Raw genomic sequence first — 25,871 nt, forward strand, 5'->3', positions numbered from 1 at the left:
CTTTCCAGATGCACTGGGCAACAAACCTTCTTCTATACCTTCCTTCCATTTCCCATCCTGACAAGGGTTATTGCAAAGCTCACGGCTGATTGCACACACTGCATTTTAATAGCGCCTTTTTTGTTCCCAATCATGTGACAGCTATCCAAAGGAATGCACATCATTTAGCCATAAGCGGAGAATCTGATTCACATAGGCTGCTACTTATGCCACGACATCCGTGCTCTGCATCTGGCGGCTTGGCTCGTGTTTCCCAAACAGGGTGGTCAGATAGAGTAGTGCACGTGCTCTTGTCCTTTAGGAAACCATCTACTAGGAAATTGTACATGACTTAGTAGGCAAGATTCTATAATTGGGTTGAACTCCACAATCTTTTCCCATTCAGTTGTAGCCTGAACAGCATTTTTGAGTACTTAGGAATACTGAATACTCAGTTGCATCACTGAAGGTACACCTGGCAGCTATCTCAGCCTTCCATAATACTGTTGATAATTCCACTGTATTTTCTGCTCAGCTGTCTAAAAAAATTGTATAGGGGTTGTTAAATTTGTACCCTTCTGTTTCCCAGTGTTCCCCTAGTTCTTTGGGCTTTGTTACAGAAACCTTTTGAACCAATGGCTACTGGTAACCTGTGGGTTTTTTTTCAAAATAGCATATCTAGTTGTCATCACCTCAGCTAGACAAGGGGGAGAGTTGAAGGCTCTATCATGTGACCCACTTTTCTTTAAATTTCACAGTGACAAAGTCATCCTGTGCCTGAGTAGTATCCTCTTTCCACCTAAGCACAGGATATCGTTCTTCCTGTTTTTCTTTCCCAGTCCCATCTCACTTCAAGAACAGACACTCGACACATTAGATGTCATAAGAGCCATCTTGTTTTATTTGCAGAGAGTAAAATACATTTGTAAAGACAGAAGTCACTTTGTTTCTCTGGCACCATTAAGGGGAAAACAGCTTCTGCCCAAACTTTATCTAGATGGGTAGTCTGTATCAGGTTAGTGTATGATAACTCTGGGATCCAGTGTCCTCTGCAAAGCTTCATCAGTTGCCCTGAGAGGAAGAGTGCCGATTCAAGGCATATGCAGGGTAGCAACCTGATAGTTGCCTACTATGTTCATGAGACACTACGCAATAGATGTCAAATCCAGGGGTGAAGTTGCTGAGGGAAAAGCAGTTCTGCAGTCTCTTCTGCTGACCAGCCCACACCCTCCTCCTGAGGTAGGTGAGCTTTATATTCTCCCATGTGGGACTGCACGGAAGTCACGATGTTGAAAGCAGGGTTGCACTTACCTGTAATGGTTGTTCATCAAGTGGTCTTCTGAGCAGGCACACATTACTCCCTCCTTCCACCTAGCTCGATGCCGTTTCTCCACAACGGCAAGGCAGGGACTGAGAGAAAAGTGCCCCCCTTCCTGAATCATGTGTAGTTTGGGTAGGAAAAATTGACAATGTACGACAAGGGTGGGGAGGAGTGTTTCTTGCTTCGGAAAGCTCTAGAAACTTTAAACTTCTAACTGCTGTGGCTGGCCTGCGCATACACAGTCCCATGTGTGCCTGCACGGAAGACCACTTGATGAACAACAATTACAGGTAAGTGCAACCTTGTTATATTCTTATTTTTAAATATCTATGTCTTCTAACAGCCCTTTTCTTTAATTGCCTATTGTTTTTCTTGTCTCTAGGTTACTACCTGCCATATTCATTCATCCAGTGATGATGAAATTGATTTTAAAGAAACTGGCTTTTCACAGGATTCCTCTTTGCAACAGGTGAGTCAGAGTTTGAGTTGTTTGCTGTTTTATGCATTGACCTCTTGATTGAAAAGGGCACTTGTAAGACACTTGTGTTATCTGTTGTCATCTTGAGAAAAACAGAAGGAAAACAAAATGTAAGTTTTTAATTCTGCAGACTTCTTGGTGTAGCCATAGAACTTAAGCAAGAAATTTTAATTTTAAATGTAGAGCAGCTTGCACTTGCTAGCTCATCTATAGTCAAATTACAAGAAAAATTATAGCTACACGATCTTTAGTGGTCAGTTGTGCTAACTAAAAGCAGTTGAGTTTTGAAACTTTTTCTTGTATATCTGTGAGACATGAAATGCGTCATGAACTGTAATTATTTTAATTGGTGAATCAGGACCTACAGCTAGGAGACATTCTTACCTAAGTTGGGTCACTCCAGTGCAACTGCCACCATTTTTTCTTGTTTAGTATATTTAAGAGAAGGAGAAAGGGGGAGAAACATGGGGAGAGAAAAGGGAAAAGAGAGAGGAAGGACAAAACAGAATTAAAAGGTAAGAAAGGAAAAAAGGGAAAGAAAAGGAAAACACAGTAGTTAGGCCTAAAGGTGGGCTCTGAATATGAAAAGACAAAAAGGCAACAAGTTTAATTTCTTGTTTTGCTTCAACAACCAAGGATGTTGCAGGATGCATCTGTAGAAAAAAAATCACACATGCATCTTCCTGAAGGTCACATCTGTATACAGCTCTTTGATTTGCATAGTCTCTTCATCCATGTGTGTAAATAGTATTATTTTAATTTTTGCTTTAGTTTTAAAATGATTAGAATTTTCCCAGCAATTAAGTACAGCTGGAATACTGTTGGCTATTCCAAGTTATAATGGTGATAAAGATTTTGGTTGGATCCTTGTAAGAGCAGAAGGCAAGTGCATCTTCCCCCAGCAGCTTCTGTTCCCTTCTGAAATGCTCTGTTGGGGTTCTTGGAATTCTCATGAGCAAAATGCGTGGTGGATTGGGGATTATAGTGATTGCCACACCTTGCTTTTTCACTAACTGGGCATGTTGGGCTTGAGGCCTGCTCAAACAGTGGAAGAGCAGGAAAGGGCGAGTTTGTCCATTTTGTCGAAGGCTTTCACGGCCGGAGAACGATGGTTGTTGGGGGTTTTCCGGGCTGTATTGCCGTGGTCTTGGCAATGCCAAGACCACGGCAATACAGCCCGGAAAACCCCCAACAACCATTTGTCCATTTTCCTCTGCCTCAGAGCAGTCCTCCAGTGCATTTGCCTGTGAGTATCCCCCAGTCCTTACCTGAGTGTTTTTGGTTGGGGGCTGCTGAAAAACAGGGAAGGTGGGGAAAATTGTCTTGCACAAGCTTCTTCCACACACAACTATATATTCTAACCCATAGTATTTAAGTTGTTGGTTCTGTGCTGTTTTCCATTTGGTAGCCTTAGTAAATAACTGTAATTACTAGCTTTTACAAATGTATAGTATCTTTATATAAAGTATTTTGGAAGAATATTTTAGTGAAGTCAGTATATTCTATACAGTCTGATTCCACTTACTTTGGGGGAGATGTTATTTCACAAGGGAAAGGAATTTATTATTCAATCTGCACAAAAGGGAAGGTGGATTCAAATGCTCATCTACGGTCTTCAGTGCAGTGCAGATTACTGAAGTGGACCCCTCCCCCTGCACTGCTCCAGAGCGGGTTTTCCTGCCAAAATGGTCACATAGTTTGGAGAGGTCGCCCCCTTTTCCTTCAGTTTGTTTCTTAACACCTCAAGGAACAGGCGTTCTTTCCTGCTAGCTGCTCCTCTTTTTTTGCTAGATTGTGTTCATGTGTAGTGTTAGTTGTTAGTAGTTTATAGTTGCTTATAGTTATAGTTCTGGTTAGTGTTCAAAGTTTGTTCTGCTCACCACGGTTCATTCAATCTACTGTGGAGCTGGTGAGTTGGGTTGCCTTTGTTCAGTTCGACTTGCCAGACTGACAAATCTTCATTCGGTGTTATGACGGACAAGTCATTGTTTAAGAAGTGTGAGGAGTGTGGTACCAAGATGGCCATGACTGATGGCCATTCTTTATGCCTTTCGTGCTTGGGTGAAGACCATGTGGTCGACTGGAGCAAACGTTGTCTGGTGTTTACCCCAAAGGCAGGAGGAGATAGGGCTTCCTGGTCAAAAGCTGTGCTTTGGAAGAAAGTGATGTCTAGCACCACAAGCCTGGCAGTAAAGAAATATGCCCTGGCAGAGCACTTGAATCTGTCGACAACCAAACCCTCCTCAGAGTTGATGCTAGCTTTGGATCCAATGTCTGCCATAATACCATTGGGACTGATGGCTTCTTAGGGCCAACATGAACTGTGTTCTTGGTTCCGAGAGATGGGCTTCAGTTTGGTCAGTTGCCAACATTATAAATCCAGAAGATGCTCCTCCCAGGTCTTGGAATAGGGCTTTCAGATCTCTGGCACTGAGTGTTCCCAGTGAGGGTTCAACTCATCCTCCATCACACAAGCACAGGGACAAACTGAAACGTGGACATGCCTCAGCATAAATGTCGCTGGCAGATTGGTCAGTCAGATCCAACCCGAACATCTGATCCAATGGTGGAGATGCTATTGCCTCTTACTGTTAGCAGGAGATATACAAGTGGAAGTTGTCCGACCTCTGAAGTCTCACTCATGCTGTTCAGGACAGACAAAGCACCTGTGCCATCTGGCTGTATGGTATCCCCACTACCCGTCACCTGCCTACATTCACAACTGGGATGAGTGTTATCTGACTTCCCATATTTGCCTCCAACTCCAACCCAGTCAGATCCGAAGAAGAGACTCTGGTCCCCAGATCTGAGTTGGATCCCTCCTTATCATTCTAGTGCTTCAGGGCACAGATCCGGATGTGTAGCTGGTCAATTCTGAGCGTAGTCCGAGCTTCAGATCCTTCACTTAAGGAGGCTGAAGGTGAGTCTGAGGGGAATTCCCCAAACATCGGTTATAACTTGTATGGTAAACACATGCTCTGCATGGCAAAGTCACTCTAACTCTTGCATCTGACAAAGAGAACTGTGGTTCTTGAAAGCTTATGCTATAATAAAGTTGGTTAGTCTTAAAGGTGTTACTGGACTCTTCACTCAACAAAGACATCTCTGCTTGCAACAGAAACTAAGGGACAGTATTCTGCAGCATATATACTCTGATACTCCTGATGTAGTTGTCAGCCTTCCGCCAGGGCGCCACTACGCTTGGCCTTCCTCCCCCTGGCGCAGGCTTCGTGGAGGTGGTCTGGCCACCTCTTGGCTGGGATGCCCATGCGCTGGGTGAGAGGTTCTGGCAGGTTGCCGTCAGGCTAGGCGCCGGCGTTGGGTCTGTGGCCAGAGGGGGGGGTATACATCACCCTCACTCCCTCTCGTCCACTCCTCCACCTTGCCTGCCACCTGCCTACTTCCCTCTCCATACACAGTGTCCTTCCCATCCTCCTCCTCTCCTTCTCCCAGTCTCCAACAACTCCCCTCCATCTCTCTCTCTCTCTCTCTCTCTCTCCTCCTCCTTCGTCTTCGCTGGCTGCTGGGCTTTCTCTGCTAATTGTCGCAGGCAGCTATACCTGTCGCAGCTTTGCTCACAACCCCACCTGATTCTGGCTGATTTCTTCTAGCCTGCCTGCAGGTTGGGGCATAGCTCTGTGCTACCTTTCCTATACTGCTGGGAAGGTTGCTGGCTGGCTTGCTGCTGACTGGCTGTCCCTGCTTCCTGGGCCTTCTCCCTCTGGTCTGATCCCCTCCTGGTTGTCCTCACTCTCCCTGCCTGGGCTTCCAGCCTCCCAGTGGAGGGTGGGGCTAGCTGGCTTCCACCTGCCCCATCTAGCCCTCTGAGGCTTGGGTGTTTCTTTCCCTCCCTCTGGTGCCGGTGGGCTCTGGCCCTGGGGGTCTGTTGGGGTGCCTGGGTAGCTATCTCCCGGCTGCCTCCCATCCCCTCCTCCCGGCAAGTCCGGGGGCTGGGTGTCAGACCCCGAACAGTAGTGGCATTCCCTATGATTGAGGAATTTGTGATTATAGACAATCTGTGTCAAAAGCCTGTGTCTATCCCAGCAACCACCAAAAAGATGGAAGCACTTTATGAAGTGAAGCAAGACCATTGCCCTTACCTGTTTACTCAACCCTACTGCTTCATCTTTCATTACACAGGAATTACAGACCAGATATCGGCAAGGCAGTCTCTCTACTCCTGCAGATAGGAAAGAAATTGGATGCTGTGGGTAGAAAAATGTATTCTGTCTTATATCAAAATGGCTAACTTCTTGGCCATTGTGAGTGGGTATCAAATTTTCCTCTAGCATTCCTATATGGATGCTGTACTGGAGAACAAGGAGCCTCTAGCCAATGAGGCAATGATCCTCTTGAAGCAGCAGACTAGTGCAAGTAGGCATGTCTTGGATGTCTCTGTCAAGGCCTCAACACTTCTGTGATCTTACGTAGACATGCATGGTTGTACCCCACTGCCCTCCCATTGTGGAGATCCAAAATAAAATAGAGCATGTGCCTTTTGAGGACACTTCACTGTCTCAGAAAATATAGATGAATATCATCCAAAAAAGGATAGGCAGACCACCAAATCTTAGGCATTCTGCCACAGTCTTCACATGTCTGTACATATAGGCAACCTGTGAGATGTGATTATCAGCCTGGACGATTACAGGGCTTATAGATAGCACCCATATCAGCCACAGTATCCATACCAGGCTTCTTATTCTGGCCAGTCCCAGCCAAAATGAAGGTTGTCAGGATGGCCCAAACCAACCCATCAGAGTAAATCCTCTAAGGACATTGCCCAAGGTCAAAAGGGCCAATTCTGACTAGACTTGTATATAGTGACTGCCTTTGCCATTGTTTAACGACAGTCAGTTCGTTCATACATGGTAAAATATTTCCACAGATACATTGCCACAGTTGCAAGGCAAAATTCACTCTTTGTTAGCTAAAGGGCCCTTGAAGAAGTGTTGGGGTCTGACAACCATTTGGGGTTTTTCTCTGGTCTCTTCTTGGTAGATAAGGATGGAGGCAAAAGGCCTATTTTAGAACTAAGAGCCCTTAATGACTACCTGAGAATCGAAAAATTCAGGATGGTCATGCTTCCTTGAGTCATAAATACGGTTTCTCAGAATACCTGGTTTGCGGTCCTTGATTTACAAGATGCTTACTTTCATTTTTCTATATACTAGAACCATCAAAGGTACCTCCGGTTTGTTTTTCAAGGTGTGGTGTCCCAATATACTGCCTTGCTATTTGGTTTGGCTACAGCACCATGAGTTTTCACAAAATGTGTTGCAGTAGTGCTCACCTTAGGCAATTGGGCTGCTCTGTTTACCCCTATCTTGATGACTGGTTAATCCCTGCTCAGTCCCTAGAGATTTTAAAGGAGCATATTACCCTTATAATGTCCACTTGTGAAACTCTTGGGTTGGCGGTAAATGCAAAAAAGTCTAAATTGACTGCTACCCATGCAATATAATTTATGGGGGCAGTCTTAGATTCTAGAGCCAATAGAGCTTTCTTACCTAAGGATAGGGTTATCCGGCTGACAACTTTTTAGCAAATAGATTTCAGTCTGCATAATCTATTCAAGTTATGTTTAGGGCTCATGGTCTCCACCACTGCAGTAGTTCCATTTGCTCGCCTTAAGATGAGAACTTTACAACTTTGGTTTCTTAGATGCTTTGACTCTAGCTGCCAGTCCCCCAAATATTCAGTTCCAAGGTGAGTATTGTGCTCCTTGCTATGGTGGTTGGAATCAAACAATTTGACAAGAGGAATTGTTTTTGGCATGCCCTGTCATAAAGTGACCCTTACTTCAGATGCTTCCCTGGAAAGATGTGGGGCTTATAGTGAAGCTGTTTCTGTCAGTGTATTTGGTCAGAATATTCACTTGAATTTGGTCAGAATATTCACTTGAATTGTGAGCAGTTTATTATGCACTCTCTCACAGATACGGTGTCCCACAAAAATGTCCAGGTCTTGAGAGACAATACAACAGCTTTATTCTGTATAAATAAGCAAGGTGGCACAGCTTCCAAGACACTCTGTGCAGAGTCTGTTCATTTGTGGGAGTGGGCCATAACTCATGGTACTACACTGTATGCCCGACATATTGCAGGATCCCACAATTTTAGGGCAGACTGGCTCAGCAGGTTGGGCAGTTCCCACCACAAGTGGGTCATTACAGACAAGTATGTCCATTACACTTTTCGGCAATGGGGTTTCCTGGAAGTCAACTTTTTTGCCACGCAGGACAATATAAAGGCCCCCTGCTTTTGCTCAAAGGGGGTGGGGAGGAGCAGGGCTTTGCTAGGGGATGCCTTTCTAATGCAGTGCACTGGAAGGTTGTTCTATGCCTTCGCACCTATCCCAGTGATACACAGGGTATATACAAAATATTGACAGACTGAACCAGGTGCATCCTCATAGTTCCATTCTGGCCACAACCTTGGTTCCCTGACAGCGTGGTTCCTCAAACACTAGGGTTGCATTTTTCCGAGGAAGTGGCAAATGTCTAACTAAATGCTCGCAGACCCTCTACTAGAAGATCTTATACCCTTAAATTTAATAGGTTTGTGGTTTGGGCTGATACTAAAGGAATAGCCCCTGACATTTGTTTTTTTATCTAATGTCTTTGATTATTTAATTTCCCTGCAAACCATGGGTTTGGCTTTTTCATCTATTATAATCCGCTTAGCTGTTTCCACTATCCATATTGATATGGATGGGGAAATGATATTTTCACACTATTTATCAAAGTTGTTTTTGAAAGGACTATATAATCTGTATCCACTGAGAGCCTCTCTGGTACCACAGTGGTTCCTCTCCCTGGTGTTAGCCAGACTGATGTTAAAACTGTTTGATTCATTGGCAATGTGCCCTTTACCTCTCCATTCCTCTAAGGTGACCTTCTTGCTAGCTATTACACCAACCAAGACAGTCAGTGAACTCCAAGCATGAAGGGTGGAGCCCCACTTCCTACAGGTGTATCCTGATAAAGTGATCATGCATCTTAGTTTGCAGTTCTTACCCAAGGTAGTGTCCAGATTTCATGAGTCTCAGAGCATAACTCTCCCAGTGTTTTTTCCCAACCCGACGACTCCCCAAGAACATATGCTACACACATTGGATGCAAAGGGAATTGTTTTATATGGACAGAACTCAGTCTTTTTGGAAGGACTCTGCATTTTTGTTTGCCATTCTTGCCCCAATCAAGGCAAAGCTGAGTCATCTCAGACAATATCTAGATGGGTAGTACTAGCTATCAAAATGTGTTATAAGTCTGCTCAAGTTCCTTGCCTTTTTACTCTCCATGCCCATTCACAAAGGCACAAGCTGCCTTGTTGCCAAGGAGCCCCTCTCTCCTGCATCAAGGCCTGCCATGAACTGTGTTTGAGTTTCCTGCGTTGCTGTTTTACTGCTACACCAAAGACTGCCTTGCACGTGTGCACTTTTAATACACATGTCTATTCCCTGCCTGTTTGGACTCTGCTTCACGTGTCAGTTTCCTGCCTGCTTGCTATCGACCACGGACTGTGCCTGTGCCCTATTCCTGCTATGGTCTGTGTTATACCTGTTGTTCCCTGCCTCCATGGAAGCCTGCCTCACCCGGGCCCAAGCCCCGCTGTTAGCAGCCAGGTGTCAGCCAGGGAAACCTCCAGCGAACCTGATCAGGCACCCCCTGGCCAGTTCCCATCTGGAGACTCCCGTGGGCTGGTCACCGAGCTTGCCCTCACTACCGGGCAACCTGCTAGCAAGCCCCAGCCATGCCCAGCCGGCAGCCATGTTCCCAGGCAGCCAGAAGACCCAGAAAAGCAGCCTACTGAGAGAAGCCATTCCAGAGAAGCGAGCAGACCACGTCCGCAGCGACAAGCCTCACCCTGCTCTGCATATCAATAGCCGCCCCAGAGAAGAAGCTAAGTGCCGACCATCCCAAGCACTTAGAGAATGCATCTCAAAGTAGCCTCCGCATTCCAGAGTTGATGACATCGGGACAAGCCCTGTCCGCTGGAACATCCATTCAACATGCCCGGATCTCCCCCTCCCTCCTTTGTCCCCTCTTCCCAAGATGTCACAATAATGTAATCAGATTCCTAAAGTGGCCCATCTAGGGTAGTTGTAGAGCCATTAAAACCTTTGTTTCACCTGTGAGAACCACTAGAAACTGCACCAGCCCCAGGGTATGTTTTGGGGTATTTAAGCTGGTCTCCCAGGCCACATGGTGCGCGTGCCATTCCTATCCAGACTCCTTGCTGTCACTCTACTTCGGATCTAGTGCAGGCATTAGACCACCTCGCTGCTACGTCTTTGCTCTGCGTCAGGATTGTGAGTGTCAGGTTCTGACTTTGCTTCTTGTGTGTTCAAACCAAAGAGACCCCATTTTAATCCTGTCAGTATTTTAAGTGCTTCTTTTGCAGATGGCAAGCAGTTCAGTAGCAGTTATCTTAGAGAAGAGGAATGTTATGACTATGACCTTTCCAGCCTTGGGAAACTTTCACTTTCTCAGCCTCAAGCCGTTTGTTTTGAGAACTGTGGGGGGAGGATGGGGCCTACAGGGGTATGCTATTCTGTACCTTAACCTTTGCCTGTCATTCGTAACAATACTCATGTACCAGCCAAGATATTGCATCTTGGTTAGTGGACTATAAGGGTTGTTTATATTCAGTAAAAGCTTTTGAAACCAATGGACTCATGTCTAATTGCAAGAGATAGTCTGGATTGCAACTTTTAGTAAGCCACTGTCTGACAGTGAGTATGCCCAACTTCATCGCTCTCAAGTGGGCTACCCCGCTAATGCAACCGTCTCTATTTTCCTACTCTGTTTTCCTAGCTCTTGTGTGTAACCTTGTATGCGTGTGCTAGTTCAGGCATACGCCACATTATTTAGTAAAACACGTTGTATCTTTGTTTAGTCTGCCTCTTCATTGCATGAGCGTCTGGAGAGCGAACCTGGTATATATTGGTTAAAAGATCCGCACTAAATTTAGTTCCAGACTGCTAGCTAATTCCCCATTCAAATAGAGCAGTTCTGGTAACAGCCTCTGCATTCCTTCGAGGAGTGCCTCTGATAGTCATCTGGCAGGCAGCTACATAGTCTTTGGTAGATACTTTCATAAAGCATTACGCAGTGGACATTAACTCTAGAAGGAACATTTTATCATATGTGGTGGACATGTGAAGAAGTCCACAAATTCTGGATAATGGTGCATAATCTGTTACAACAAATTTTACAATGTACAATCCCTTTTAAACCTGAGATATTTTTGTTAAATTGCATACCAGAAGAAATTGGAAAAGATCAGAAATATTTTGTAATCCATGGAGTAACAGCAGCAAGAACTCTATTGGCATCTTTCTGGAAAAGAGCAATAAAACCCCGAGAAGAAGAATTGATAGCGAAGATAATGGAAAATGCAGAAATGGACAAACTAACTTCATTAATGAAAGGACAAATAGAAGAAGATTTTGCAGCCCCATGGACACCATTTTATGAATGGATAAAAAAAATAAGTATACTGACTTGAATGTAGTAACTATACAAAGACACTACTGTAACGTATTATTAATAATCACAGTTAAATGTTTGATGAAATGTTATGTGGAAAGGATATAGATAAGTAGAATTTTAACTCGAGCAAACTCTATGATATATATTTGATATTCCCTCTCTACCTTTTCCCTTGTCTTCCCCTATTCCTATATGAGAAAACTAATAAAAAGCTATTTAAAAAAAACTCTAGAATAGAGATGGCAGTGAGTCAAGCAATCCTACAATCTCTCTTCATCAGAGAGCATCACCCCACCTCCTTAGAGAGTAGCTTGCTATTCTCCCAGTGTGGGACTGCACTGAAGTCCATAGATGAAAACAGGGTTGCACTTAACTGTAACTGTTGTTCATCCAGGTCTTCATGCAGGCACACATTCCCTCCCTGCTGCCCTGCTCTGAGCTCTCTGCAGTATGTTGTTGAGGGGTTCGCGACAACACAGGATAACTGAAGGAAAAGGGAGCAACCTCTCCAAACCATGTGACCATTTCGGCAGGAAAAACTGCTCTGGAGCAGTGCTGGGAGGGAATCACCCCCTCAAAACCTAAACGCTAGAAAAATCCTGTTTTGAGCAGCTGGCCTGCACATGAGCAGTCCCAGTGTGTGCTTGCATGAAGACCTAGATGAACAATGACTACAGGTAAGTGCAACCCTGTTTTTCTGCTGCCATGTGGAGCTTTAAACATGTGGAAAAGGTGTTGGGTAGTTGTCCCACTACAAACACACATTGATCTGGCATAGCTGGCCCTTCTTACATGTTTGTAGAAAACTATGTCCATTTCTAAACTTCATTATTTCCTGTTCAGTTGAAAACATTCTGAATGGATGGTGCGGTTACTTCTTTTCTCTGCAGAAAAAAATCATTAATTTTCTTTTTCATTGTCATAAATCATGGTTGCAAAATTACAATAATAAAAAATTATGCTAATTAGTGTTCCATTTGGGAACACTTTTGCTACCATGAGTTAACCAGAAGCTGTTAAGCACAGAGAAGCAGAAGCATGTATAGCTGTGTTATGAAGTAACAGAATTTCAAGGGACAGTTTCAGGGAGAACTTAGGCCTTTTATACTTGACTTCCAAGTAAGCATAATGGTAAATGTTTGTGGGGATGGGCATTACCAGGTTTTAATGGGCAATACAATATTATATTAAGTATTGTGCGGAGTTGTTTCAATTTCACATAGTTAGTCGTGGAAAAGGAATCCTTTTATCAGTGTAAAAGCATTGTAATCTGGAAACAACCTCCATTATTGTATCCATCCAAATTTGCATTATTCTTACTAAATCTTACTAAAGTTTGGTTTAATGTCACAAGTGCAAAAGAAGTAATCTTTATTTGAATGGTTACTCAGTACTTTCTCACCCTAAACATAAAAACTTAAAAACCTAAAATTTGATACCCCTAATAGTTTGCAGTTCTTAGTAATTTTTCTTGTATTTGTTTATGTAATTTAGCAAAAAGTATTTCTGAAGCAAAATGGGCAAATAGTATTTAGACTATTATTAGAATCATTATATCACTGTCGTTGGTCCTGGGGTTGCCAGGCCTTTTCTGATTATCAGATGCAACAAATGACGTCCAATTTTATTGACCAGTTTGGCTTCAACGATGAGAAGTTTGCTGACCAAGATGACATTGGCAAGTGAGTACATTTTAGTTTGTCTTATTTCTCTTTCCTATTAGATTATTTCACAATGGTTAGTAGTTGCTTCTCTTTACTGATGATGAGCTCTATTGTATTTAATCAACCTGGTTTAGTTTCCATGTGGCTTGTGCGTGCTCGTAAGATGAAATTTGTTTCTTGTTTCTTCTTCTGTTCACCATTTCCATTTGTAGCATTTATGTATGCAAATCCTATTTTTGTTTCTATCATTTGAGTAGTTGAATAGTATGTTCTGGGTGTGGATTCTTTTTCTGAAGTCTCATGATCCAGAGTCCCATGGCTTGGAATATATTGTTTTTGGATGCTTTCTGACTTCTCATGTGAAGATTAATATTTACCTACACAGATTCTGTATGGGTCTGTAAGGAAAATAATCATAGCCATAGCTCTGTGTATGGAAGGACATTCTTATCCATTTACTATAAAGAAGTATTAAAAGTCCAGAAGCATAAATACATTTTAATTGTGTAATTAGCTCATTATATTTAAATATATGACCTTAAATGTTTGGGAGCAGGTAAGTATTTAGGTTGTAAATAGACTACTGAGTTGTGACTTTAATTCTCTGCTGCCTATTATGTATGTAACGTTATCATTGATTGCCCGTCAGTATTCAAGTAAAAAAACCCCATAAAACAGCACTCCAGACAAGATATCTTTATTTATCTAACTATATAAAGACAAGTGTCCTGACTGACTCATCAACGCCCAGCTCAAACCACTGGACCTAGAAATGTGAAATTTGGGCAAGACGTTCCTTTTGTGGTGTAGGGGCCCACTAAGAAGGGATTTTAAGAAATTCGCCCCCTAAAGGGGTAAAAAGCGGTAAAATGTTTTCCCATAGGGATACAGCTTCCCTGTGTGGCTGGCAGGTTGCTCATTCCCCCCCCCCCACCAACTGCCAACTCAGCCACTCTGCCCTGAGGTCATTTGCATATGCGGCCTTAATTGGCCATCAGCCCAACATTCTAAACAGCAGGCAGGACACGTGCCTTACTCAGGACACATTCAATGACTCCCAGTCATTGAAAGTGTCTTGAGGTAAAAAATACACCTCCCCTATAGGGTTGCCAATCTGCCTGTGGGGCCTGGCTTTCCTGTGTGGCTGGCAGGCTGATGGGTCAGCTGTGGAACTGTGTTCTGAGGTAAAAATCAGGTAAAGGAAACTGGAGACAGTTGAAGAAAGGCAGTACAAATCTCCTGAAAAGGGATTTTATATAAAAGTCAGTATGGCAACTGAGTTTTTAAATGTTCATGGGGAGATGGTGCACAACCTTTCTAGGGGCCATTTCAGTGTGAACATCTCACATGAACCTGTCAAAGTGCCCACCATACCACCCCTTCCTCAGTCCAACTCCACCTCACACCTCTTGCAGCCATCACCTCTAAGTGCCCCCAAGAAGCCTCGTGGCAGACATTGTGTAAGATATACCGATGCTAAAAGGAGGTAGCAACTTAGAGGTGCGGCAAAGAAATATGCACATCATACTCCTGTGGTGCACTGAGCAGCAGTGACCAAGTACCAGCAAGTCTTGAGTCCAAGGGAAAGATGACCATGCCTGCAGGCCTGGCCATGGTAGTGACGACCCTAGCAGACCTAACAGCTACGATACACCCTGATATCGTCGCTATCACGGAGAAGTCCATGGGTGGGCTGTGCAAGTGTGCCATTCTGACTCCCAAGAATGGCAAGGCTGCCATCATTAATGAAACACAACTTAATGCCCTCAAAGGGGCAGAAATGGAGTACAGATCTGTGGACTCAGTGGTGCAAATAGATGATGCAGTCCACTACCCTGTAGAGTTTTTCAACACACTTAACCCTCCTGGCTTTCCAGCCCACAAGCTTCTCCTCAAAGTGGGGACTCCAGCAGTGCTGCTGCAGAACCTCAGCCCACTCAAACTCTGCAGTGGCACCAGACTATGAGTGAAAGCCCTTCACAGGAACATCATAAGGCTACATTGTTCACCAGCAGTGCTGAGGGTGGGGAATCAGTGTTCATAACATGCATACCATTCATACCATCAGATAACCACTTCGAGTTCAAGAGACTGCAGTTCCCCCTCAAGGTCTGCTTTGCTATGATGATCAACAAGTCCCAGGGGTAGATACTGAAAGTGGCAGGAATAGCCTTGAGGGAGGACTGCTTCTCACATGGGCAGTTCTATGTGGCTGCTTCAGAGTGAGCTCACCCAGCAGCTTGGTGATCCTAGCATCTGAGGGGAAAACCACCAATGAGATCTAAAAAGAGGTTCTTAAGGGGGGGGAAGTCTGTACGTATTTTTCACTTTATTGCACTACAATCTTTTCCTTTTAAAATCTCTTCAATAAATGTTGCATTTTAAGATTCACTTCATCAGTTTTCAGCATCAACACGCTTTGCTTTATTCAAACACCTTTGTGAAGCTCATGCACTACGCTATTATATTAAAAAACCAACTCCCCCCCCCCAAACCAAAATTTTGTACATACCCATAAATATTATAACTGGATTTAAAGTAGTTAAATACTGTAGCGAAGTGCAGCCATCAAGCTAGTATAAATATATTTTTATTTATAGATTCATAGTTACATACGTTATGTGACATACAATCTAAGGTACAAGTTTGATGAGACCCTTGTACTTGATGGGTTTCAATCAATTTCTTAATATTAGGTTTGATTCCTGTTTGCTGTGTGCTGTTTTTATTTCAGGGTCTGGGGGAGAAATCTGAGATTTTATCCTCAGGCCAGTGGCAGTTAGTATAAAATAACTTTCCTTCATTGGCTGTCTGAAGCAAGAGAGAAAGGGATGCCTAAAATCACCAGAGTCTCTATTTACCCATCAAAGTCCTAAATGCCCGCAAGACTTGTTGATCATAGTGGGGGTGGGTGATATGCCTCTGTTAAAAATCACTGATCTAATTTCAATAATATTGTAACATACATTTATTTATTATGAATTCTGTTTGGACTTATTCTCTGTGAAAGTTCAGTATTGAGAGCTTATGAAAACAAAACAACATAACTATTTTGTATACTTTGTCTGTTAGGGAAAACATCATTAGGTTCCTGAAATTAATAGATCAAAACCCTTCTAATTATGAACACAGAAAAAAACCCACCATTTTATTAGTGTACACTTTAATTTGTTCCTAGATTAAGTAGACTTACTCAAATACGTTATTTGTAGTATTGTTGACTACAGTTTACTATGGGATAAATAGTTAAAGCTTCATGGGTCTTTTCAGTTGAGAAGAGTTGTCTGCAGAAATGTGGATTCTCCTGCCCTCTGATTAAAAATAAATGGAGTTTTTAGGAGAGAAATCCACTTCGATCATTGTTGCTGACATTAAAGACAGTAAAAGGTTTTGTTTCTTTCCAGGGCTTTTTTTCTGGGAAAAGAGGTGGTAGAACTCACTGGGTACCATACATGTGCGCTCCTGGGACCACACAATGACATCACTTCCTGGAAGTGATGTCATCACACAGGTCATGGCTGCCCCAGGATTGCTCCTGCACTCCAGTTGGGTCCCAATTCAGGCCCATATCAGACCATGTATCTGTTAAAAGTAGTGCGAAATTTATTCTTTTAAAACTGTTGGTCTGAGCTGATAATGATTAGCATATGTAAAGATCAGGTAAAGACAAAAAAAAAAGAGAAAAAAATCACAGCCCTGTAGAAGAAGGGTAACCAGAGAGGTTGGAACAGAAAAAGTAAAGTAACTATATCTACAAACCTAATACAAATGAATAAAACACCAGTATATAATACAATCAAACAATCTAAAGTGCAGAAATATGATTAAAAACAGCAACAGTGTGGTTCAGCATATCCAAGTACCTGACTCTTACACGTAATGGACACAAAGATGTAAAAAATATTGTGGAATAAATACATTCAGGTCTTTCCACGAAAAAAATTAAAAGTGCAGTATGGACAACTTGTCAAGATGAAAGCGTTTTCATTTGCCCATAGATCAGATACTTTGGATTTATTAGATATATTGTTGGAATGCTTTGTATGAATATATACCACTGAAAAAGACCCTTGGGCTGAAACATCTGGTTCTGGTTCTATATATACAGAGATAAAATGTACTAATATACCTGTATATTTGTAAGTTGTTTATGTGTATATAAAAGAGTATGGTACTTATATGTTGAATCACTCTGTTGCTGTTTTTAATCATAATTTTGCACTTTGTTTGATTAAATTATATACTGGTGTTTTATTCATTTCTATTACTTTTAAAGATGAGACCTTTGTGAAATTTACTGTTCAGTTTTTGAAAATCTCATTGTAAGCATTCCAGTTCAGTTAATACTTATGTCTACCTTTTAGAGCACTAGCAGACTCATCCTAAAAAAACTTTGCTGGGAGTTAACCATGCTTAGAATTGTACTATACCTCACACTGTCTTGAAGCAAAAACTAGATACTTGAGTTGTTTTACAGATTTTGCTGGTTGTATAGTAGCTGAACATGTTTTTATAATATTGGCCTGTACTGTCTTGTAATTCGCGCTGCTCATTTTACATTCTTTTCTGAACTTTATCCATTGTTTCTCTGTCTTGTGATCTAACTGATTTGCTATGTGACTTTAATTTTCTAACTTTGTTTTACAACATTTCAAATTAAAAGCTTGGTAGTCTGTTCCACATATCTGTAAGAAAAAATAATAAATCAGTAGCATTCCATAAGGCAAAAGAAAGATACAAAAGTAATATGATTCAGAAATTATTTCCTGGAAACCATGTAAAAATCAAAATAAATATATGTGGAACTAAAAACAAGTCAAAATTAAAACATTTCCCAGCTAAAATATGGCTTAAGATGATTCAAAACATAAAACCATAGAAACCATAAAACTGAGATTAGAATCCAGTATCTATTATAATACATACCCCCAACAAATACATTTCCCAAAGGTGGCAGTCCAGATCAGCAACATGAAAACCTAACAGTAGGTTCTTCTAAGTAAAACCATCTTCACTGCCCCCATGAAGACAGGGAAAGAGGAGCCACTGCCTTGACTTATAGCCCATTCTAGAGCATCAGTTGCACCACTGAAAAACTCCTCGAATGAAATGCTGCTGTTTGTTATTGGGGCTTCTGTGCAGGCACACATGGGATGGAATTCAGACATTCCGAAACAAATAGCTCAAATAGGCATGAGATGTTTGCTTGGCTCTTTCCCATGCTTTTCCTCTCAGGCATGGCTATAAAAGGCCAAGCAAGTGGTTCCCTCCCTCAGTTCATTGACTGCCTCTGGAAAAGAAAAAAAAGAGCTCATGGAAGAATTGGAGGGAGGGATGTGTGCCTGCACAGAACACCACTCGAACAACAGTTATGTGCAACCTCATTTTCTAACCTTTCTATGTAAGGGACAGCAAGGAAAGATTCAGTTGATAATAAAGCATAAATGTATCAAAATACAAGTGTGCTTTAGTTGGTACAGAGAGTCGGTTTGGTGTAGTAGTTACTAATATGTCTGACTAGGATATGAGAAATCCAGGTTCAAATTCCCAGGCTTCATGAAGCTCACTTGGTGACTTTGGGCCTGTCAGTCTCACAAGATTGTGAAGATAAAATGGAAAGAGGAGAACCCCAAGCTCCTTGAAGTAAAAATGTGCTAGACAGAAGATAAAATTCAAACTCCCAATATTCATTTAAGTGTACCTGTCTGGAAAAAGTGCATTTTTTGAGGTTTGATGGCTCATAACACCACTTTTTGGGGGAGTAATACCATAAAATTATATATCAATGGAAAGATAATTTAATCAAGAATGTAATGCAATAACTTATGAAGGACATTTTTTTTAGAACAGTAGTTATAAAGAAGAAAATTGAAACACAGGAAAAATGAGTTATACAACTATTCTCACCATGTCAGTTAATACTTAGTTGGGTAACCTTTTGCTTTAATTACGGCCTTACAACGACTTCCCATGGAGTGAACCAAGTTTTTTAGTTCTGCAGCTGTTATAATGTGAAACCACGATGGAGATTTTGCTTCTATTAATTGCGGTTTATTGCTGGGTTGCTTCTCACTAACCAGTTTCTTTAGTCGGTTCCATAGATTTTCGATGGGGTTAAGGTCTGGGTTATTCCCAGGCCATTCCAAAAGTGGAATATGATTATCTTGAAACCACTTTTTGCACACAGCAGCAACATGACATGGAGCTGAATCTTGTTGAAATATAAATGCTTCATTATCTTGGAAAAGATCACGTGTGGAAGGCTTCAGGTTGGGCTCAAGTATTTCATTTATGTATTTTTGGGCATTTATATTGCCATTTATCACGCAAATTCTGCCCACACCTTTTGATGTCATACAACCCCATATCATGACACTAACTGGGTGTTTCACGGTAGGTGTAATGCAATCAGGGATGCAAATCTTCTCCAATTCTTCTTCTCACGTATTTTATGCCATCACTACCAAACAGGGAGATTTTGGTCTCATCACTCCAAATAACACTGTCCCATTGTTCTGCTGTCCAGTTAACATGGGTTTTAGCCCAGTTTAATCTTTTCAACCTTTGTTTGAGAGATAACAATGTTTTTTTTCGTGGAATTCTAGCATTAAGACCAAATCCCTCTAGTCTGCTCTGAACAGTCCTTGCACTAAACTTCACATTGAATTGCGCCATGTTGTTCTGTATGATTTTTGTTCTGTATGATTGCGCCATTTTCTTCTGTATGATTTTCTTCTGTCACCTAGGCTCAGTCTCTCAATTCTTCTATCACCCCTTACTTGTGTGCACCTTTTTCCTGCCTTTACCAGTCTTTTTTTGTAGTGACTGAGTTGCCTTATACCTCATTATTTCTCTTTCCTTTCAGCTGGGTCTTGTGAGGTACGCTTTCACTTTCATTTCTCCTTTTGGAGGGAAAATTTCTGTTGGCAGAATGTCAGCAAAGGCAGGCCTAGCCACTTCACAGGCTTCAAAGACCGTAAGCCTGCAGCCTAGACTTTCCACACTCACAGGCCCCAGCCCCTTCTAGGCCTCTCAACAGGCCAGTGAAAGAGAATTGTCCAAGGGCCTGGATGGCAGAATTCAGCAAAGGCAGGCCTAGCTACCTCCCAGGCCTCAAAGAGCATATCCCTCGGCCTAGATTTTCCAAACTCCCAGGCCTCAGCCCCTCCTGGGCCTCTCAATAGGCTAGCGAAAGAGAAAAAGCCCATGGGCCTAGATGGCAGAATGTCAGGAAAGGCAGGCCTAGCCATCTCCCAGGCCTCTAAAAGTGCAAGCCTGCAGCCTAGACTTTCCAAACTCCCAGGCCTCAGCCTCTTCTAGGCCTCTCAATAGGCCAGTGAAAGAGAAAAAGGCCAAGGACCTGGACCCGTCAGGCAAGAATGCCTGGAAAATTTTCTGCTGGTGGTAGGTCAGCGAAGGCAGGCCTAGCCTCCTTCCAGGCCTCAGAGAGTGCAAGCCTGCGGCCTAAACTTACCCAGTTCCCAGGCCTCGGCCTACTCCCGGACGTCTCAAGAGACTAGCGAAAGGGGGAAGGTCTGGGGTTTGCATCCACCAGGCAAGGTAGCCTGAAATGAGTTGCTGTAATGTTGTGGTTAAGTGCTGGGCCATGAATCATTACATGCTGGTTCGAGTCCCATAATTACTTGAACTCGGTGGCTGACCTTGGGTAAAAGTCTCAATTACCTAGCAGTTCTGGGGGAATAATGATGATTCTGACCTTATCACAGCCCGTGACTGTGATATCACAATCCAGGCAAGCCGGATTTCATCTGATCTCAGTACCTCAGCAGGGTTGGCCTTGGTTAGCAATTGGATGGGAGACCTCCAAAAAAGACCAGTGTTGCAGAGGCAACTATGACTAGATGACATTTTCCACCACTAAGGGGAAAGAAATTACATGCCCCCTATTTACATAGTCACAGCCATAGTTACTATTTAACAAATGAACTGGCATGGTCCAGGATGGAAATAAGGAATTCAGAGAGGTCTTGAAGGCACACCAATAAATAGTCTAGCGGCTGGACTCTCAGATGGGCAAGAGAGGCATTCCAGTATGGGAGTCTGACTCCAGATAGGTAAAGGGGTGCCCCCTCCCCAGATTAAAGAGGAGGCAAGGACCATTAAGAGCACAGATCTTAGTTAAGCCTTCAACCTGAGGACCCTGAGCTATCAGTTTTCTCCCTCAGCCAATAAGAAAGCGGAGCTGTTAAAAGAAGGGAAAATTCCCTAGCAGGTCTTCCTCAGGAGCCGTATCCTAGGAAGATCCCTAAGGTGATGAGTATTCTGGAGTCTTCTCTGTCAAGGACTAAGGGGTTGGAGCGAATCCTCCCTAGAATCAGGAATAATCCCATCAGGGATTCCCTTCCAGTAGTTTCACATACTTGTAGAAGTCTAAGAGGGAAACTTTGGCAAAACTAACTACTCTTACTTCCTTTTCCCCCAAGTCTTATCCATTAGTTCCAGGGGTTACTGAGAGGATCAAGCTGCCATTGGTGGATGATCTGGTAACCAGCCTGCCGTCTAATCCTGTGCTGCCCGTTGACAAGGACGGACTACCTAGGGATTCGAGCATCAAGTGGTTTGAACTGACTGCGCAGAAAACATCCTTCAGAGCATTGGTGACAGCTCCACTCCTTCCTAGCGTCACATTCTCTCGGGTCTCAGACCTGGCTGCAGTGAGCAGTAAACCCCTGCCAAAGAGCAAAACTAAGAAAATAGCCCCGGCAATATGCTATGCTGTGGTCATCAAGGACTATGGTTTTCAGGCAACCAGACATAACACTTAGCTTAGAAATTGGAACGTGGACCATTTGCCCCAATGCCAAAGTAACCGTGGTATCAACCTGTCTGGAGAAACTCTAAATAAAGGAAAGCAGACCAAACATCGAGAAGAGGGTAGTACCTTCTCCCTCAACAAATCCGATCAGAATACTAAAGGGCCAAAGAAGGGAACTCAGTGTGTCTACACCAAGGCAGCAGGCGCGATGGTGTTTGGAGGATGCTTACCATGTTTGACAAACCCTTGGCAGCTAATAATAAGAAACAGGCGGGTGTTGGATACTGTGATCAGTGGAATTTAATTCTGTGCCACCTGGTCCCTTTTCCCCTAGATCCAAAGGAATTTGGTCAAATAAAATAGATGCCTAGGAACAAGAAGGTGGGAATGGAAAGGCCAAAATTTGTCATGACTGCCATTCAGAAGGGAGATTGTCTGGGTTCCATCAGTCTCTCAGAGGCACTTCGAACATTGGGCCCTTTCCTTTGAGCTGAAAACGCCACCTAGGGTGTTCTTCAGAATCCTAGTATCACTGATAGCATGGCTAGGCCATGGAGAGTGGCTTCTTTCCCATATCCAAATGATATCTTGATCTGTGCACTTCAGAAATGCCTGTGGCCATCCCATGGTGCGTTCGATCACAAGAGGTCCAAGATAGGTGAATTGCCAGAGATCCTCAAACAGGAAAACAAGCAGTGGATGTACCTCATTCAGTCCCATGATGGTGTCCCACTCAAGGAACCAGAGAGAACAGTGATGACCATGGGCATGTCTTTGGGGATGGGGATCCCGCACCCAAGGAAGAATGGCATAGGGCATCCGGCTGAAGGACAAATGATAAACAGGGTAAACCCTTTGGAACTCATAGCCATCAGACACGGTATGCGGGAATCTCAGAATCTTCCCACAGGTCACTATATGTTTATACAGAGGACAACTCTGAGGCGGACTGGCCAGAGAGTGATGAACCAAGCAGAATGGATGCTATCCAGAGAGATTTCCCAACTAGTCTACCACAGTTTTCAACAAGGCGCAAGGAGAAGAAACCCTCAAACCATAGGGATAGATGATGTGATCAGCAAGCTGCCTTCATACATCCTGTATGTCTTCCACAGTACAGCTATTGCACAGAGCTGTTCAGAAGATCACACAGTAAAGTGCAGAAGTGATGCTAATAGCAACCTTCAGGTCCAGAAAGACATGTTCTCAAAACCTAAAGAATCTTTCAAGCATGGATCCCTGGCACCTCCACTGCAGGAGGGCCCATTGATGCAGGGATCAATACGACACACCTGACCAGCTCTGGAGGTCGAACACAAACAGCTAATAGGGTTGGACTAAACAGCTAATAGGGTTGGACTAAACAGAAGGCATGATTGGTACTATGCTAGCCTCCAGGAAGAGTTCCACAGAGTCTATAAAAATTCCTGCCAAGTTCCCAGAAGAGTGCATGGATAGAGTCGTGTAATCTTTTGGGGCTAATGAGGGAGTTACTATCCTTTCTTTAAGAGGGGTTGAAGAAAAGTCTTAATATCAACACCCTTAGACAACAGGTAGTGACCAATTAGGGGTTCTAGGAAGGGACGTTCCCTTATATATCACCTTCATGGCAGTAGATTCTAAAAGGGGACCTCATTGTAGAATCTTCCAAGGATTCGTTGTTTTTTCCTTTTTTTAAAAAAAAATCATTGGATGGGTTAACAAACATAAACATGATAATCATTATCATTTTCCACCCCATTGCATTTTCCCCATCCTTTCCCCCCTCCCTTATCTAGTGACTCCCCAACAGTTTTCCATACCCAACTTAACCTAAAGAATATATACTATAAATTCTTAAAATCTATAATAGTATATATAATATATATCTATATAATACATACTAATCTAGTCTATTTGGTTGTATTAACTATATTAATTTAATACTTATCTAAAGTAAGAGAATAAAAATATATAAGTATATAATAGGTACGTATACTAACTAAAAATATACTAATCCTTAAATACCTATTATCTATATTATAAATCTATTCTATCACATCACTAAAAAATTATATATACTCCCTATTACCTATACAACCTTATTGTTCAACCTTATTACTTCCCATATGAATACACTGTCTTACTCTTAACTTTATAATACTATAATACTATAACTCTATACTAATCCAATAAAATATACCCCCTTTTAACCTTAAGTAAGTTTCTATCTCCCCCTTAACAACTATCCAAAGACCACAATTTCCCCTTCATGTCCCACTTTTTCTCCACATATGTCTTGAATTTTTCCCAACTTAATGTATATTCCAATACTTCTTGCTCTTTCAATTTCCTCGTTAGTTTGTCCATTTCTGCCATGTTCAGAACTTTCAAGATCCAGTCTTCCATAGATGGTATCTCCTGAGTCTTCCACAACTGTGCATAACACATTCTGGCCGCCGTAATCATATAAAATACCATAACTCTGTCCATTTTATCAAAGTCTTCTAGGTTCATACATAATAACAACAATTCCGGGGTTTTAATTACATTCCTTTGTAAAATATCTGACATAACCTTTACTATATCCCCCCAGAACTGTTTTGCCTTGTCACAAGACCACCACATATGATAAAATGAACCTTCATGTTGTTTACATTTCCAACATTTATCGGACATCTGACAATTACCATTGGCCAACTTCTTCGGTGTTAAATACCATCTATACATCATTTTATAAACATTTTCTCGCACCGTGATACATGCTGAAATTTTAACTATTTTTCCAAACCTTTTCCCAAGCTTCCATTGAAATTTCCCTATTACAGTTTATTGCCCATTTAACCATCTGAACTTTAACAACCTCCTCCTCTGTGAACCATTTCAATAATATCTTGTATATTTTAGAAATCATTTTCTTCCCCCCCTGAAGCAAGCAGTTCTCAATCTCAAGAATTCTGTAGCCTAAAACCATTTTTCCTTTTGTCCTTCACATACAAATCTTTTATCTGCATATATTGAAACCATCCATATTGGAATGGCAATTCGTCATTATCTTTAAGCAAATAATTGTTCTGTTTTATCTCAAGAATTTCTTTGTATGTCAGCCACTCTTCCCCTGCATATTCTGTTCTTGGATTTACTACAGCAGGAATAATCCACATTGGTATAGTCTCTTCCATATATTTCTTGTATTTGGTCCATACAGCAAACAAGCTTCTTTTTACATAATGATGTAAAAACATAGAGTCTGCTTTTACTTTGTCATACCATAGATATGCATGCCATCCAAATAGTTTATTATATCCTTCCAATGCTAACAGCTTCAAATGCTTCAATGTCAACCATTCCTTTATCCAGTCCAAACATACCGCTTCATGATATAATTTAAAGTTTGGTAATTGTAAACCTCCTCTTTCTTTTGCATCATACAGTATCTTCATTTTAACTCTGGGTTTCTTTCCAGCCCAAACAAAGTTTAATATCGATGTATTGTCGAAGGCTTTCACGGCCGGAGAACGATGGTTGTTGTGGGTTTTCCGGGCTGTATTGCCGTGGTCTTGGCATTGTAGTTCCTGACGTTTCGCCAGCAGCTGTGGCTGGCATCTTCAGAGGTGTAGCACCTTCAGAGGGTGCTACACCTCTGAAGATGCCAGCCACAGCTGCTGGCAAAACATCAGGAACTACAGTGCCAAGACCACGGCAATACAGCCCGGAAAACCCACAACAACCAAAGTTTAATATCGTTCTCTGCGACTTTTCAAATTGTTTACTATCTTTAACAATAGGTATTGTCTGTAGGAGAAACATCATTCTTGGAAGAACATTCATCTTAATTACTGCAATACGGCCTAACCATGACAAATTCATTTTGTTCCATTTAATCATATCTTTATCTATTTGTTGCCGTAACTTGTCATAATTATTCTTATATAGATCAATATTTTTCGCTGTCACTTCCACTCCTAGATATTTAACTTTGTTCACTACTTCACATTCTACCTTGCCCATCAACTCCTTTTGCTGTTGTTTAGTCATATTTTTGCACAATATTTTGGACTTCACCTTATTTATAACAAATCCAGCTAAATCTCCAAAGTCTTTCATTTTCTTCATCAATTTAGGCATGCACTCTACTGGATCCTCCACTATCACCATTATATCGTCGGCAAAAGCTC

General features: G+C 42.2%; 1 protein-coding gene across 5 annotated transcripts in view; it reads left to right on the top strand.

Annotated features, from left to right (window-relative positions):
- Window positions 1-25,871, top strand: part of PPP6R3 (protein phosphatase 6 regulatory subunit 3) — a 180,290-nt gene that overhangs the window by 104,199 nt on the left and 50,220 nt on the right. For 3 of the 5 annotated variants that reach the window (XM_054972443.1, XM_054972442.1, XM_054972446.1), the window contains exons 15-16: window positions 1,683-1,769; window positions 12,859-12,956. In XM_054972443.1, the coding sequence (XP_054828418.1) occupies window positions 1,683-1,769; window positions 12,859-12,956 (185 nt within the window). The remainder of the gene's footprint in view (window positions 1-1,682; window positions 1,770-12,858; window positions 12,957-25,871) is intronic. The other 2 variants (XM_054972444.1, XM_054972445.1) reach the window with 2 other exon arrangements.

This window comes from Eublepharis macularius, chromosome 2 (assembly GCF_028583425.1).
Source record: "Eublepharis macularius isolate TG4126 chromosome 2, MPM_Emac_v1.0, whole genome shotgun sequence".
Taxonomy (NCBI): domain Eukaryota; kingdom Metazoa; phylum Chordata; class Lepidosauria; order Squamata; family Eublepharidae; genus Eublepharis; species Eublepharis macularius.